Below are 15,780 nucleotides of genomic sequence, written 5' to 3'. Positions count from 1 at the left end.
GTTATGTTCAGAAAATACCACAGTTTTCATGCAAGTCATATTATTTTGTTGTACTGCAGTGTCGGTCACATGCATGTTTGGTCTGCTGTCGGAGTTCCGCAGGCTGCAGGGGCTACTGTTGGAGCTGGCATCACAGGGAATTAAATCAATCCCCTTCGCCTGCTTTGGTCAAAATGGGTTGAGCATGGGTGTTTCTTTTTGCCTACGGGTCCTTTCATCTGGCAGTTATGTTGTTTCACCCTTAGTTATTTCTTCCTGTTGTGTTTACTTCTTTTTAGCACCATGAGTGTGGGAAGGGGAGAGGATGATGATACCTGTGCGGTGTACATTGTTTAGCCTGTCAAAATAAAAGTGCATGTGTCTCTGCCTTTATTGCTGCGTTGCTGCAGCGTGTGTCCGCCACATATAACATACCGGTCCGTGAGAATTTTGCCAGACATCAAACCGGTCCGTGGCGCAATAAAGGTTGGGGATCGCTGCATTACAGGACTTTGTGTGTGGAACGTACTGCTTCTTCTAATCTGACTTTCATGTCCTTTCCTTATTGCAGGAGTTATGTTTTAAAAATAACCCTCAAAAGACAAAATCCACAAAGAAGTTAATTATTTTTTTAAAACTTTTATTATAGATGTCTTGAGAGCCCAGTTGACAGCTCAGTTGACTGTCACATGGGGAACCAGCGTTCCCATGGGGCGCGATGAACCTCATCCAGTGTGGGTCCTTGGGCAAGACCTTTAACCCTTCAGCCAAACTATATAGCCCCAAGGGGGCCCAAGTCTCGGTCCCTCTGTGACAGTCCCAGCCCGGACAAAAGATGTGGTTGTGTCAGGAAGGACATCCAGGATAAAAAAAAAAACTCTGCCAAACCACCTGTGTGAATCAGTAAAAGCTGATTTACTGTGGCAACCTCTAAAGGGATATGCCTAAAAGGTGACAAACAACAAGTCATTGAGGAGGTACACTATGATCCTAATAACATTGGCAGGACTCATGCTGGCCCTGCAAAATGTCATTAGTTGCAGAAATTCTGAACTCCATAAAGACTCTGAATGACTTAGGTTGTTGCTGTGATTTGGCAAAACCAGTAGTCTCTACTCTCTCTACAAAACCTAATTTAGCCTGTTTAGCCTAGTAGAAATTAACATAAGCTGCATTTGGCCCACAGGCCGGACTTTGGACATCCCTGGTGTAAACTAATGCTCTTCTGTAACATAAATTAAGTCAGTCTTTCAAATACTTTTCTTTCTCTGTTGTTTAATTCTGGATAAAGACCTGGCCATTCTATTTTTAGAGAATTCAGGGGAGAATTGAGTGGGTGTGAAACAAATGTGGTTGCTGTTTTCTGCCAATGTAATTTGCTCTACGGCAATTAAAAGGAGCAGAAAATCTTGTAATTGCAATACACACTGACTTATGCAACGGATAAGCTTATTAAAAAAAAGCAACTTCACAATCAAAATTAAGAATTTACCTAACAATTGTCACAAAGGATCACCCATAACCCATAAATACAAATGTAGGTCAGGAGTCCCCATTGTGGCGACAAATGGGGAATCCCAACAATCTCAACCCCCTATTCCACCCAGATAGTATCTGTTGTCTGGATCTCAGTTTTTGAGCTGAGCTGTCTGAGCCTCTTAGAGAAGGAGCTCTGCTGTTTGTCCAGGACAGGGTGGAGAGGATGATTTTAACAGATGATGAAATCCTTAGTGTAACAGTTTCGTTTGCACTTTACTTTGATTGCTTTTACTCTCTTTGAAGAAATGTTTATTGTTTAAAATGTTTTTTCACATAATTTTATTGATTAGAATTTCTCAAGATTTTTGTTTAAATAAGGCATTTTTGTAGTAAATAATCTGAACAATTACCATGTTATGTGATGTATCATATTAATTTCACGAGATTTATTCTGTAATTCTAGTAAATATATATAGTTAATTAAGAAATACAAATTAAATCAAGATCCACTTGACTTGTTGTTTATATGCCCCCCAGGCCACCTTGTGCTGTGAAATTGGGCCCTAGGATTAAAAGATAAGAGCTCCATGCTTTTAGGGCCAGTTGGGCCTTGATATGCCCTGGAATGACAGTTACACGTGCCATACATTCAGCATATTTTTGCATTTTTTCCCGTATGAATTTCGGTCTTTCTTGATCCATGATTGATTTACTGTACGTCATTCATAAGTGTTTCTTGCGTTCGTCATTCATCGATGTGCTCAGATGTCCATCGAGGGTTTCAGACTGGTGTCAAGCCAGCCCTCTCTCGTCGAACGGCTGTCAAGTGAGCCCTCTCTTAAAAACAGTGTGCCGCGTTCTTCCGTACATTACGGTAACAGCAAGAAGTAATATTTTTTAAAGGTAAAAACATAGTGTAAGAACTGTCATTACATTTATATGTATATACAAACATGCCCCCGTATGAATATATATCTATATCTATGTATATATTTAAAAGTCTGAGTAAATTTCAAAATAAAACACAATTCACTATTTACTTATAATGTTGACATGGGTCTAAAAATCTGCTAGTTTTCAGTGAGTCATTTCACTTCTCACTGATAGTATCCTACCTGGTGATGTCACAATGAAAGTTTCAGAGGGATCTGATGTGGATATTCAAAATAAAACCCAATTGAAATCTGCTATAAATGTGTTTTTGCCATAGGTTCACATAAGTCTAAAAAGAAAACTGCTAGTTTTCAGAGAGTCATTTCACTTCTCACTGATAGTGTCCCACCTGGTGATGTCATTAAATAAGTTTCAGGCAGATCTGATGTGGAATTTCAAAATAAAACCCAATTGAAATCTGCTATAAATGTGTTTTTGCCATAGGATCACATACGTCTAAAAAGAAAACTGCTTGTTTTCAGAGAGTCATTTCACTTCTCACTGATAGTATCCTACCTGGTGATGTCACAATAAAAGTTTCAGAGGGATCTGATGTGGAATTTCAAAATAAAACCCAAGTGAAATCTGCTATAAATGTGATTTTGCCATAGGTTCACATACGTCTAAAAAGAAAACTGCTAGTTTTCAGAGAGTCATTTCACTTCTCACTGATAGTGTCCCACCTGGTGATGTCACATAAAAAGTTTCAGGCAGATCTGATGTGGAATTTCAAAATAAAACCCAATTGAAATCTTCTATAAATTTTGTTTTTGCCATAGGATCACATACGTCTAAAAAGAAAACTGCTTGTTTTCAGAGAGTCATTTCACTTCTCACTGATAGTATCCTACCTTGTGATGTCACAATAAAAGTTTCAGAGGGATCTGATGTGGAATTTCAAAATAAAACCCAAGTGAAATCTGCTATAAATGTGATTTTGCCATAGGTTCACATACGTCTAAAAAGAAAACTGCTAGTTTTCAGAGAGTCATTTCACTTCTCACTGATAGTGTCCCACCTGGTGATGTCACATAAAAAGTTTCAGGCAGATCTGATGTGGAATTTCAAAATAAAACCCAATTGAAATCTTCTATAAATTTTGTTTTTGCCATATGTTCAAATATGTCTAAGAAAGAAACTGCTAGTTTTCAGAGAGTCATTTCACTTCTCACTGATAGTGTCCCATCTGGTGATGTCATTTAATAAGTTTCAGACAGATCTTATGTGGAATTTCAAAATAAAACCCAATTGAAACGGCTATAAATGTGTTTTTGACATGTTTACGTAAGTCTCAGGAAAAAAACTGCTAGATTTCAGTGAGTGATTTCACTTCTCACTGATAGTGTCCCATCTGGTGATGTCACATAAAACGTTTCAGACAGATCTTATGTGGAATTTCAAAATAAAACCTAATTGAAATGGCTATAAATGTGTTTTTGACATATGTTCAAATATGTCTAAGAAAGAAACTGCTAGTTTTCAGAGAGTCATTTCACTTCTCACTGATAGTGTCCTACCTGGTGATGTCATTAAATAAGTTTCAGAGGGATCTGATGTGGAATTTTAAAATAAAACCCCAATTGAAATCGGCTATAAATGCGTTTTCTACCAAATTTTCACAAAGGTCTAAGAAAGAAACTGCTAGTTTTCAGAGAGTTATTTCACTTCTCACTGATAGTGTCCCATCTGGTGATGTCATTAAATAAGTTTCAGACAGATCTGATGTGGAATTTTAAATGAACAGCATTGCAACTTACAAAGACAAATCCTACCCTATCTGTATTAGCAATGTTTTCATACATATTAATAAGTTATCAGATAAGATCACTCACCCAGGTTTTTTCTTGGACATCTCCGCTTCCTGCTCTCGATGAATTGCAACAATGGGGCGCGCGTAAAAGTCTTCAGATTTCCACAAAGATGTACGTAGTGTCCTGTGGTGCAGTGCGCTTTATATATTGAATTTTGACTTCGGTTCGAGAACGCAATGGAGGACAACTTTAGAACTCTACGGAGTGAAGTGTTGTTGAAATTGCACATCAGATCCGTCTGAAACTTAGCATGTGACGTCACCAGGTGGGGCACTTTCAGTGATTTTAATTGGTTGTTAATTTTAAATTTCAAACGTCTGAACACACAACAACCGTTTGGAGTCAAAATGCCCAAAACAATGACTGAAATGAGCATAACTGGCTACCTTGTGTCAAAAACAATCCTCCTGCTGAGCAGATTTACTTGCAGTTATCATTATAATGCAATTCTATAATTTAAGTGCATTCTCTGAACAGAAGGTGTTGTGGTGCAACAGAACATAGGAATGTGTTTTGAACTGAATCTAATAATAAATAGTTCTGACAGTGGATTTAACCATCATCAAGCATACAAGGCCTCCTAAATTTAGTGTTATGTCAAGAGTGGGTAAGATGACGTCATTGAAAAATATATAATGATAAATGGAAAAATTTAACTTTTACCAGCATTTTTCTTTAAAGCAACAGAGCTGCATGACAGCTCCGGAGCATTAGATAGCAGATCCTTGGTTTACATAAGTGCTTCTAAATTATGTTCTGCAAGGCCCCCATTAGGAAAAAGAAAAAAAAAGTTTTATTTTTAGACCTTTGTGAAAATTTGGTAGAAACGCATTTATAGCCGATTTCAATTAGGTTTTATTTCGAAATTCCACATCAGATCTGCCTGAAACTTATTTAATGACATCACCAGGTGGGACAATATCAATGAGAAGTGAAATGACTCTCTGAAAACTAGCAGTTTTCTTTTTAGACTTATGTGAACCTATGGCAAAAACACATTTATAGCCGATTTCAATTGGGTTTTATTTTGAAATTCCACATCATATCTGCCTGAAACTTATTATGTGACATCACCAGGTAGGACACTATCAGTGAGAAGTGAAATGACTCTCTGAAAACTAGCAGTTTTCTTTTTAGACTTATGTGAACTTATGGCAAAAACACATTTATAGCCGATTTCAATTGGGTTTTATTTTGTAATTCCACATCAGATCCCTCTGAAACTTTTATTGTGACATCACCAGGTAGGATACTATCAATGAGAAGTGAAATGACTCTCTGAAAACTAGCAGTTTTCTTTTTAGACTTATGTGAACCTATGGCAAAAACACATTTATAGCCGATTTCAATTGGGTTTTATTTTGTAATTCCACATCAGATCTGCCTGAAACTTATTTAATGACATCACCAGGTGGGACACTATCAGTGAGAAGTGAAATGACTCTCTGAAAACTAGCAGTTTCTTTCTTAGACATATTTGAACCTATGGCAAAAACACATTTATAGCAGATTTCACTTGGGTTTTATTTTGTAATTCCACATCAGATCTGCCTGAAACTTATTTAATGACATCACCAGGTGGGACAATATCAATGAGAAGTGAAATGACTCTCTGAAAACTAGCAGTTTTCTTTTTAGACTTATGTGAACCTATGGCAAAAACACATTTATAGCCGATTTCAATTGGGTTTTATTTTGTAATTCCACATCAGATCTGCCTGAAACTTATTTAATGACATCACCAGGTGGGACACTATCAGTGAGAAGTGAAATGACTCTCTGAAAACTAGCAGTTTTCTTTTTAGAAGTATGTGAACCTATGGCAAAAACACATTTATAGCAGATTTCAATTGGGTTTTATTTTGAAATTCCACATCAGATCCCTCCGAAACTTTTATTGTGACATCACCAGGTAGGATACTATCAGTGAGAAGTGAAATGACTCACTGAAAACTAGCAGTTATCTTTTTAGACGTATGTGAACCTATGGCAAAAACACATTTATAGCAGATTTCACTTGGGTTTTATTTTGAAATTCCACATCAGATCCCTCCGAAACTTTCATTGTGACATCACCAGGTGGGACACTATCAGAGAAAAGTGAAATGACTCTCTGAAAACTAGCAGTTATCTTTTTAGACGTATGTGAACCTATGGCAAAAACACATTTATAGCAGATTTCACTTGGGTTTTATTTTGAAATTCCACATCAGATCCCTCCGAAACTTTCATTGTGACATCACCAGGTAGGCTACTATCAGTGAGAAGTTAAATGACTCACTGAAAACTAGCAGAATTTTTAGACCCATGTCAACATTATAAGTACTCCTCAATTCATGATTTGAATTGTGTTTTATTTTGAAATTTACTCAGACTTTTAAATATATACATAGATATAGATATATATTTATACGGGGGCATGTTTGTACATACATATAAATGTAATGACAGTTCTTAAACTATGTTTTTACCTTTAAAAAAATATTACTTCTTGCTGTTACCGTAATGTACGGAAGAACGCGGCACACTGTTTTTAAGAGAGGGCTCACTTGACAGCCGTTCGACGAGAGAGGGCTGGCTTGACACCAGTGGTTTCAGCCTTACGGAATTTGGTTTTGAGGTGTTCAAAGTTCTTGGTCGGTGGAGAATTATGCAGTTTACACGTGCTTTAAGTAGTTTATACTCAATTATTAAGTAAATGTTACGCAATTGTGCGTGATTTTTGCGAGATGCATAGACAAATCTGTATCTTTCATGACCGTTCCACCTATGTCTACAGAACTTTTAACACATGTACCGCTGATGTATAACTTTTATATTGCGTATACAGCGCACATATCACATTAAAATAACGTGATTGAGGAATGAATCACTAATGAATTGCATAAAAACAGTGCAATTGTCGCACAGTTCATGTTCTACATTGGTAGAACATTGATTTACATATTCTTATACATGGTTTTATCGTAGTTAATTCGTGATCCATCTGTGAACATTTCACATAACTCACTTTTCCATGTATATTTACGCATGACCAATTTTTATCCGTGCAATATGCGCAAAATGTATGTAGTAGGTAGTTAAAACTTAAAGTAGTGGATTTGTCAACTGTTTTTGCAGTATTATCATTAAAGGTTCCAGCTGGACGTTCTCCTCTCATTTCCAGTCATAAAAAATAGAACACACATACAGATAAAGTCTTCGCGGATTTGACAGTTTTATAGGTTTCTGTTCGGAGAACATCGGTTTTCTGTCGTCGCACATTCTCAGTAGACCAGTCAGACGCCTTCAGCTCGTCGTGAGTCTTGATGCGCAGCGGCGAGGCAGTCTGCTCGGAGCCACCGGAGAGGATCGGTCCTCTGTGCTGGCGGCTGTGGAACATTAACCGAAGAGATAAGGAGCCATGGGCGCATCCCAACTGTCAGTAGAGACAGACAGTTCAGCGGCGGATGAGCGGCGACCCGCGGAGCTCCATCATCAGCACTGTGGGAGTGTGCGCGTCAGGCTCGCCAATACCCCCGGAGTGCACGCCCTCACTCTCCCTTCATCGAGCCATGTCTGAAACGGAGCGATGGGGAAGTTTGACGACAACGAGAGGATAATCCTCAACGTCGGAGGAACCAGGCACGAAACGTACAAAAGCACCCTGAAGACGCTGCCGGGGACACGCCTGGCGCTGCTCGCCTCCGACTCAGACATTGACTCCGTGCTGGATCAGCTGCAACAAGTCCCCGGCTTCATCGAGTACAACGCACGGACCAAGCAGTACTTTTTTGACCGACACCCGGGAGTCTTCGCCTACGTCCTGAACTACTACCGCACCGGGAAGCTGCACTGCCCCGCGGACGTGTGCGGGCCGCTGTTCGAGGAGGAGCTCTCCTTCTGGGGCATCGATGAGACGGACGTGGAGCCCTGCTGCTGGATGACATACCGGCAGCACCGGGACGCGGAGGAGGCGCTGGACGTCTTCGAGCTCAACGTGGACAATGGAGACGAGGACGACGACGTTGGGGGAGGGCTCGGCATCGAGGACGTCCATGTGGACGGGAACGCGGGACTGTGGAGGAAGTGGCAGCCAGTCATCTGGAACTTGTTCGAGGACCCCTACTCCTCCAGGGCAGCGCGGGTAAGAGCGCACGCAAAGCTCCACATGCACAACTCCCCAGTGTTCATCACAAAAGCCTTCAAGTAACGAGAAATGCTTTTCAGTGAGTCATTGATTCATTGGTCGTGGGTTCATTTATGTCCAGGAAAAGCTGGTGCCAGACACGCGCCACAGCCATCGTGACCTCTACTGCTGCGCATCACTCAGTCATGTGGGTCACAGCTCCATTATTCCTGCATTTTTGGGTCAAACTGACTTTTCTGAACAGAAAGGCTGTTTGTGGGTTTTCCTGCTTTGATTTCTTCATCGACAAAAATCTTATTTAATGAACTTTTGAAGAAAATCAATTATTCAAGCGTTTAAGAGGGAAACAGTGTCATGTTTTGTGTGGCTTGTGCTATATCTGTCTCTTTATAGTGGGTAGCAATAGAAGTTTTTTAATCATTTGTTCAGTAGTAGATAATTAAATGGAAGGGGATTATAAGGCCTTAATCTTGAATTCAAATGCACTGTCAGCACTTCTCTTTAAGTAAGGGGCAAAACATTGGGCCTATCTCACCTAAAATACACCTGTGAGATTGTTAACACAAACTAAATCTGAACTTCTAAGTTACTTTCATTAAAAAAAATGCCTGATATTATATGTGGGGGATGGGGGATGGACGCTTGGGCAGTATTGGGAAGGGGGCTTCAGCACCAGTTGCATAAAGCTGTCCTTTAGTCCAGGGTTTTTCAAACTTCTTTAAACCAACATAGGTAGCACTTTTCCTCAATAAAAAGGCACACCACCAACCAAAGAAAGAAACTCGGTATTAACAACATAAAGTCTTTCTCATCAAAGTGTAAAAAAAGTGCAAAAATAAGAATCAAATAAGCACAGAATTAAAGTCTTTCATAATTCCACCTACTGAGTGTCAAACCTGGACCTGTCTGGATGTACACACAGTTGGATGCAATGGTAAATCATTTTTAGACCAAATAGGTGAAATTGAATCATTTCCGCGGCTCACCTGACCATCTCTTGTACCCCGTATGAAAAACACAGCTTTAGTCTACTGGTTCTGGACGGGAGACTCTGATGGGTAAAGATGATTTGGATCACCTTCTGTCAGAAGTTGGAAGGTGATCCAAGTGATCTGACAGGTAATCTGTCAGAAGTCTCTCTCCCCCTTTGGTCACCAGCGAGAACTATCTCCAGAGTTTTAAATGCACTTCATATCCCAGCAGCCCCGGTGCACAGTTTCTGGATGCCACACACCTGACTCTCATGTTCAATCACTCACAGCACTGCACTGAGCCTCACTCAGTGCGAAGTATTGTTTGTGCCACTCTGCCTGCATTACCAAGCGTTACATCCAGATGTGATCTTCTGATTCCCTGATCCTGTTTTTTTTTTTTTTTCTTTTTTTTTGGTGTTGGACAGGACGGAAAAGGAAAGAGGGGAAGAAGAGAGAGGGACGTTAGAGAGAGGGGGGGGGTAGGAGGGTGATAATAGGAGGGGAAGGGGGGTAAGACCATGAAGCAGCATAGAGCAGACAGGTTCACTGGTTGTTTATCGTTACGGTACGGTTCAAATGTAGTACAAAAAGGGCGGGGCCTGTTCACACACACTCAAATATTATCAACACACCTGCTAGCCGCAAAAATGTCCACATGTCAACATGCACACAAAACAGATAGTGTTCACGAACGCATACCTATGCCTTTAAACCAACTAGTGTGAAATCTTTCATTCATTCAATCATGCAAACTATTAGTGCAAAGGTGAGCTAACACCTGTGCTCAGGTGAGTGTTTATGTTATTCTAAAATGGATGGTGGAATGTGAAAAGAAGGAGGAGGAGCGCCCAGCCACCCCCACACCCATACCCACGCCGCAGCAGCAGCGGCAGCCGGAATTCCCCCAACGCCACACGGGAACAGGCAGGGAACAACCGCCCCCCGGGCGACCAAGACCGCCACCCAGGCCAGGGCCAGCAGGACCGCCGCGAGGCCCCCAGAGCCAGAGAGCAGGGAGGCGCAGAGGGAAAGAGAGCGCCGCCCCAGCCCAGCCAGGAAAGCAGCCCCCCGCCGCGCCGGAAGAGCCCAACGCAGGGCCCCACCGGAGAGGGACGCCCACAGCCCCAGACGAGCACCCCACCACCACCCAGGAGTTCCGGGCATCCCCCCGCCCCGACCCCAGGTACGAGCCAGGACCCCCCAAGGGAGACCCGCTCCGCACTCCAGGCAGCCACCCACCCGGCCCACGGTTGGTCCAGGTAGGAGCAAGGCAGGGGCCCGCCGCCCCCGCCCAGGAGGGGGGAACTCCGGGGAAAAAAGGGCGGCCCACAAGGGATGTTATAAATATGGCCCGACCAGGCTCGGCCATGTTGGAAGTTTGGCGGGGCCCAGCGCCCAGGGGCAAGGACCAGGACCCACCCCCCAGGGACACGAACACCCCCGGCTCAGGTGTAATATGAACCCCCCCACCGTGCGGAGAGAGCACCGCCGGGCCCAGGGAGCCGGCACCCAAGGGACACGGCCGCCATCGCCAAGGGGCCCGCACCCCCCACCAGGGAAGGGGTAGGGGACAGATGGACCCAGGTCCCACCTTCCTTGTAAAATGTGTGTGCGTGTATGGGTGTTTGAGAGGGTGTTTGTGTGCATGTGTGTGTGTTTATGTTTGAATGTATATATTGAAGGGGGAGGGGTGTGTGTACTAAGGGGGGTGCAGTTAAAATTGGCGAGTAGGGCACTAAGGGGACATCTCCTGATTACTCACAGTGATGTCCCCTCACCCTCCACACCAAGGGGCCCTAAATGTCTAAGGTGCGGTTAAAATTGGCGGGTAGGGTGCCAGGAGGACATCTGCTGCTTGCTTGCAGTGATGTCCAAGCACCCCCCCTACCAAGGACCCTACATGTCTAAGGTGCAAATAAAACCGAAAGAGGGGGGGCCCACTCCATACGGCAACCATAGGAGGGGGGCCACTCCCAAGTAGCCCCCCCCCAAGGCGCATCGCAGGCTAGACCCCCCACCCCCTCACCCTAATATGAGGTTATATAAGGAAGGGGGTAAGTTGGGGACAGCTGGTAGACTGTCCCCCGGTGGTCAAACAGCCGTCCCCCAGCCCACCCCCAGCAAAGGGGCCAGGGCCACCCAGCCCAGGGGCCCACCCCCGGAGGCGCCGACACCCCAGGCCCGGCACCACCCACCCCACACAGAGAGAGAGGAGCCAGAAAGCGTCGCCCCCCCCCGGAGCAAGCCCAGGCCCCCACCCCCAGACGCCGGCCCTAGAAGAGCTCTGGTCAGGCCTCGACGGGACCGAGGAGGCCAACCGGCCGAGGCAACCACTGATTGCCTCAGCGGAGACCCCGACCCGCTAGCCCCCCCGACCCGTACTAATAATGGGCCCCCCCTCCCCCCCAGAACGCCCCCCCACAGGACAGGGCCGACAAGCCCCCCACCCCACCCCACCCCAGACCCCGCAGCCGAAGCGGGTGACACCCAGAGCGACCGGGGGCCCCGAGAGGGTTGTCCCGTCCCGTCCCAGAGCCAGGGAAGGGCCGATCCCAGCCCCAGGTGCAGATGGGCAGCCCATCCGGCGCCGCTGGGCCCCCCCCACCCGAGCAGGGCCCCCCGCCAACCCCCCCCCGCACAGGCAAAGGGACCACCCCCCCAAGCCAAGCCAGACCACCACCCCACCCCCCCACCACGCACCCCCACACCCAAGCCCAGAGGACCACGCAGCGCCCCAGCCCGCCCCACCCAGGCACCGGACCCGACCCCCCGACCAACGGAGCCCCCCACCGCCCCCGCCAGGCACCGGAAGCCCCGACCCCCACCCCAAACCCCCACCCCAAACCACGGCAGAAGGGCAAGGAGTCATGTGTCATGTGTCATGGAGTCAACCACAGGAGACCAGAGAGACTGAATTCTTTCAAAGTTACTTGAGCTTTGGGCTGACATTTTTTCCAAGCTGATATGATCAAACAGCAGATTTCTGTGTTGACTTATGTTTATATTTTTCTTGTTTTTCCAATTTATTAAAATAGTTTTTTTGGCAATACAAAGAGTTATGAAAATGATAGATGCTAATCCTTCTTCTATATCGATGGCACTCATGTCACCAAGCACACAAAGTGACGGTGAGGCAGTGATTGAAACCTTAAGCCAGACTGATAAATCGGCACATACCTGCTGCCATAGAGCCTGGACAGGAGTGCAGAACCACAGTGCGTGCATGTAGCTGTCGGGTAGATTATTATCACAGTGCTCGCAAATGTCTGAGTTACTGAGACCCATCTTGAACATCCTCTGTCCAGTGTAGTAAATTCTGTGAAGAGTTTTGAGATGGATTAGCTGCAGATTTGGACTTTTTGTCAGTTTAAAGGTGTTTAGGCAAAGTTCTGACCAGAAGCTTTCATCTGTGCTGATGCTCAAATCTGCATCCCATTTTTTTGTTGGAAGGGCAATATTGTTATCTAAATTACATAAAAGTTTGTATATTTTGGAGAGAGTTCTATTCATTGAAAAATTAATCAGAGTGGTAACTACATCTGGTAGCTTTAAATCGTCGTCTTTAATTTTATACTTTTTAGTAATACTTGATTTAAGTTGCTGATATTCCAAGAAGTTATTTATTCCATGTTTGTCTTGAAGTTCCTGGGGGGTTATGAATCTTCTATCAATAATTACGTGCTCTAGTTGTTTTATGCCCCCTGCTTGCCAGGCTGGGAAGTGAATCATTTTTTTGTTAATAAGGATGTCCGGGTTGTTCCAGAAGGGTGTCATTTTGCACGGTTGAATTGATGATTTTGATATTTTGAGAAATTCCCACCAGGCTGTTAAGGTGGCATTTATATTAATGCTTTTGAAACAATCCTGTTTTTTAACTGTTTGGCTAATAAATGGTAGCTGTGACAGGTTGATCTTTCCACATAACACCTGTTCCAAGTCTAACCATGAGTTGGTTTCTGGATTATTTTTTAACCATTTTAAGATATATTGTAATCTATTTGCAAGAAAGTATTTGTGGAAATTAGGTAGTTCTAATCCTCCACAGCTTTTTGCAGATTTTAAAGTTTTTAGACTAATTCTTGCAGGTTTGTTGTTCCATAGAAAGCTTGATATGGATGAGTCTAATGTTTTGAACCATTTTAATGGCGGTTGTGTGGGAATCATTGAGAAGAGATAATTAACTTTGGGTAAGATTTTCATTTTAACCGTGGCTACCTTGCCCATAAGGGACAGAGGCAGGTTGGTCCAGCGTGTTAGATCGTCCTGTATGCTTTTCAGTAATGGGGTGTGGTTTAGCTGCACCAGTTCTGATAGTTTGGGGGAAAAGTAGATACCCAGATATTTGATATTTCCTGTTTTAACTGGAATTGTGAGTCTTTGTTCCATATTCCTGTTGAGTGGTAATAAAACAGACTTATTCCAATTAATGGAATAGTCTGATATGGAGGAGAATTCATTTATGATCATTGCTGTTTCATTTACAGAATGTAAATTCCTTAAAAACAGTAATATGTCATCCGCATAAAGACTAATTTTATGATGGCTGTGTTTAGTTTTTATTCCTATAATGCTCTCATTCTGTCTTATTGCTGCAGCTAAAGGCTCAATGAATATAGCAAAAAGAGAAGGAGAGAGTGGGCAGCCCTGTCTGGTTCCTCTTCCAAGAAAAAACCTGTTTGAAGTCTGTTTATTAGTTCTAACTGATGCATTGGGGTTGTGATATAATATTTTGATCCAATTGATGAATGCTTCTCCAAAACCAAACTTATGGAGGGCAGCAATAAGGAACTTCCAATTAACTCTGTCAAAGGCTTTTTCAGCATCCAGCGATAGTACCGTCATTTCCTGGTTTTTAATGGTGGCAAAGTCTATTATATTAACTAGTCTACGGACATTATCATCCGAGTGTCTGCCTTTGATGAATCCAGTCTGGTCGAAGTGAATTATGTGAGGAGTGATTTTTTCTATTCTCTGTGCTAGTGCTTTACAGATAATTTTTACATCTGCATTGATTAGAGAAATAGGGCGATAGCTTGAAGGACTAGTGGGATCTTTGTCTGGTTTTAGAAGAAGAATTATGTTGGCTGAGTTCATGTTAGGTGGCATTGATTGGCTCTCATTAATAGATGTGACAGTTTTATAAAATGTTGGTGCCAGTTGTTCCCAGAATTCTTTATAAAACTCAGCAGGAAAGCCGTCAGGCCCTGGTGCTTTACCATTGGGCATAAGTAACAGAGCTTCATGAAGTTCAGACGGCGAGAGCGGAGAATCTAAGTTTGTGATTTGATCCTCATTTAGCCTGGGTAGGTTTACATTATTAAGAAATGAGTCAATACTTTGCTCTGACGGATTGATCTGCGGTGTGTACAGGTTTTTATAAAAGTTTTCAAATGCGTTATTAATTTTGACCGGGTCATGGGTGACATTTCCTGTTTGGTCCATAATAGAGGTGATTGATGATTTTTCTCTGTTAATTTTAAGCTGATTAGCCAGAAATTTGCCAGATTTATTAGAGTTTTCAAATCTTTCAAGTCGTAGCCTTTGTATTTGAAATTGTGTTTGTTTATTAATGATGTCATTTAACTGCAGCTTTAAATTTTTCAGATCTCCCAGAATGTGTTCCTGTGCAGAAGCAGCATAAGCAGTCTCCAGGGTTTTGATTTTATTTTCTAATTCTAATAAATCTGCTTTCTCTTTGCGTTTTTTGTGCGTTGAATAAGAAATGATTTTCCCTCTCATGACTGCCTTTGCCGTTTCCCAAAGAACGCACGGTGGGATGTCTGGAGTATTGTTGAAGTCTAAGAAGGTTGCCCACTCTTTTTTAAAGAATTCAAGAAATTCCTGGTCCTTTAACAGAGACGTATTAAACCTCCAGGTTGTACCAGAGGGTGTGGATTTTTCCCTAGAAATGTTTACAGAGACTGGTGCATGATCACTGATAATAATTGGATGGATATTGGAGCTTTGAATATTTTTTAAAAGAGAGTTACTGATTAATAAATAGTCTAAACGGGAGTGTGAATAGTGAACTGGAGAAAAAAAGGTGAACCCTTTAGTGCTTGGGTGACATGAGCGCCACGCGTCGCAGAGACCCAGATCATTCAGTTACTGCTTTAGAATACTTGCAGATCGCCATGTACGCTGGTTTGCTGCTGTGCTGAGTCTGTCAAGTTCAGGGTCCAAAACAAGGTTGAAGTCTCCTCCTATAATGATTGTGGAGTCAGAGTGAACTGAGAGTGAGGTGAAGAATCTGTGAAAGAAGGAAGAGTCGTCAACATTAGGACCATAAATACTCACTATACAAAAGTCCTTATTCTGAATGGATATATTAATGATTACAAATCTGCCTTCTGGGTCAGTAACTGTATCCTTATGAGTAAAATTAAGATTTTTATTAATTAAAACAGCAACTCCTCGTTGTTTGGAGTTGTAACTGGCAGAGTATATAACTGGAAATTGTAAGCAGCACATAAGG

General features: G+C 43.0%; 1 protein-coding gene across 3 annotated transcripts in view; it reads left to right on the top strand.

Moving 5' to 3' along the window:
• Positions 1 to 7,482: 7,482 nt before the first annotated feature.
• Positions 7,483 to 15,780, top strand: part of kcnc2 (potassium voltage-gated channel, Shaw-related subfamily, member 2) — a 74,072-nt gene continuing 65,774 nt past the window's right edge. For all 3 annotated transcript variants that reach the window (XM_023952447.2, XM_078941901.1, XM_023952446.2), the window contains exon 1: positions 7,483 to 8,328. In XM_023952447.2, coding sequence (XP_023808215.1) covers positions 7,774 to 8,328 — 555 coding nt within the window. In that variant the 5' untranslated portion in view covers positions 7,483 to 7,773. The remainder of the gene's footprint in view (positions 8,329 to 15,780) is intronic.

This window comes from Oryzias latipes, chromosome 23 (genome assembly GCF_053564925.1).
Source record: "Oryzias latipes strain Hd-rR chromosome 23, Olatipes_Hd-rR_3.1".
In the NCBI taxonomy this organism is placed as follows: Eukaryota; Metazoa; Chordata; class Actinopteri; order Beloniformes; family Adrianichthyidae; genus Oryzias; species Oryzias latipes.
The sequence above is the reverse complement of the archived record's forward strand: the minus strand, read 5'-3'. Positions and strand labels throughout refer to the sequence as shown.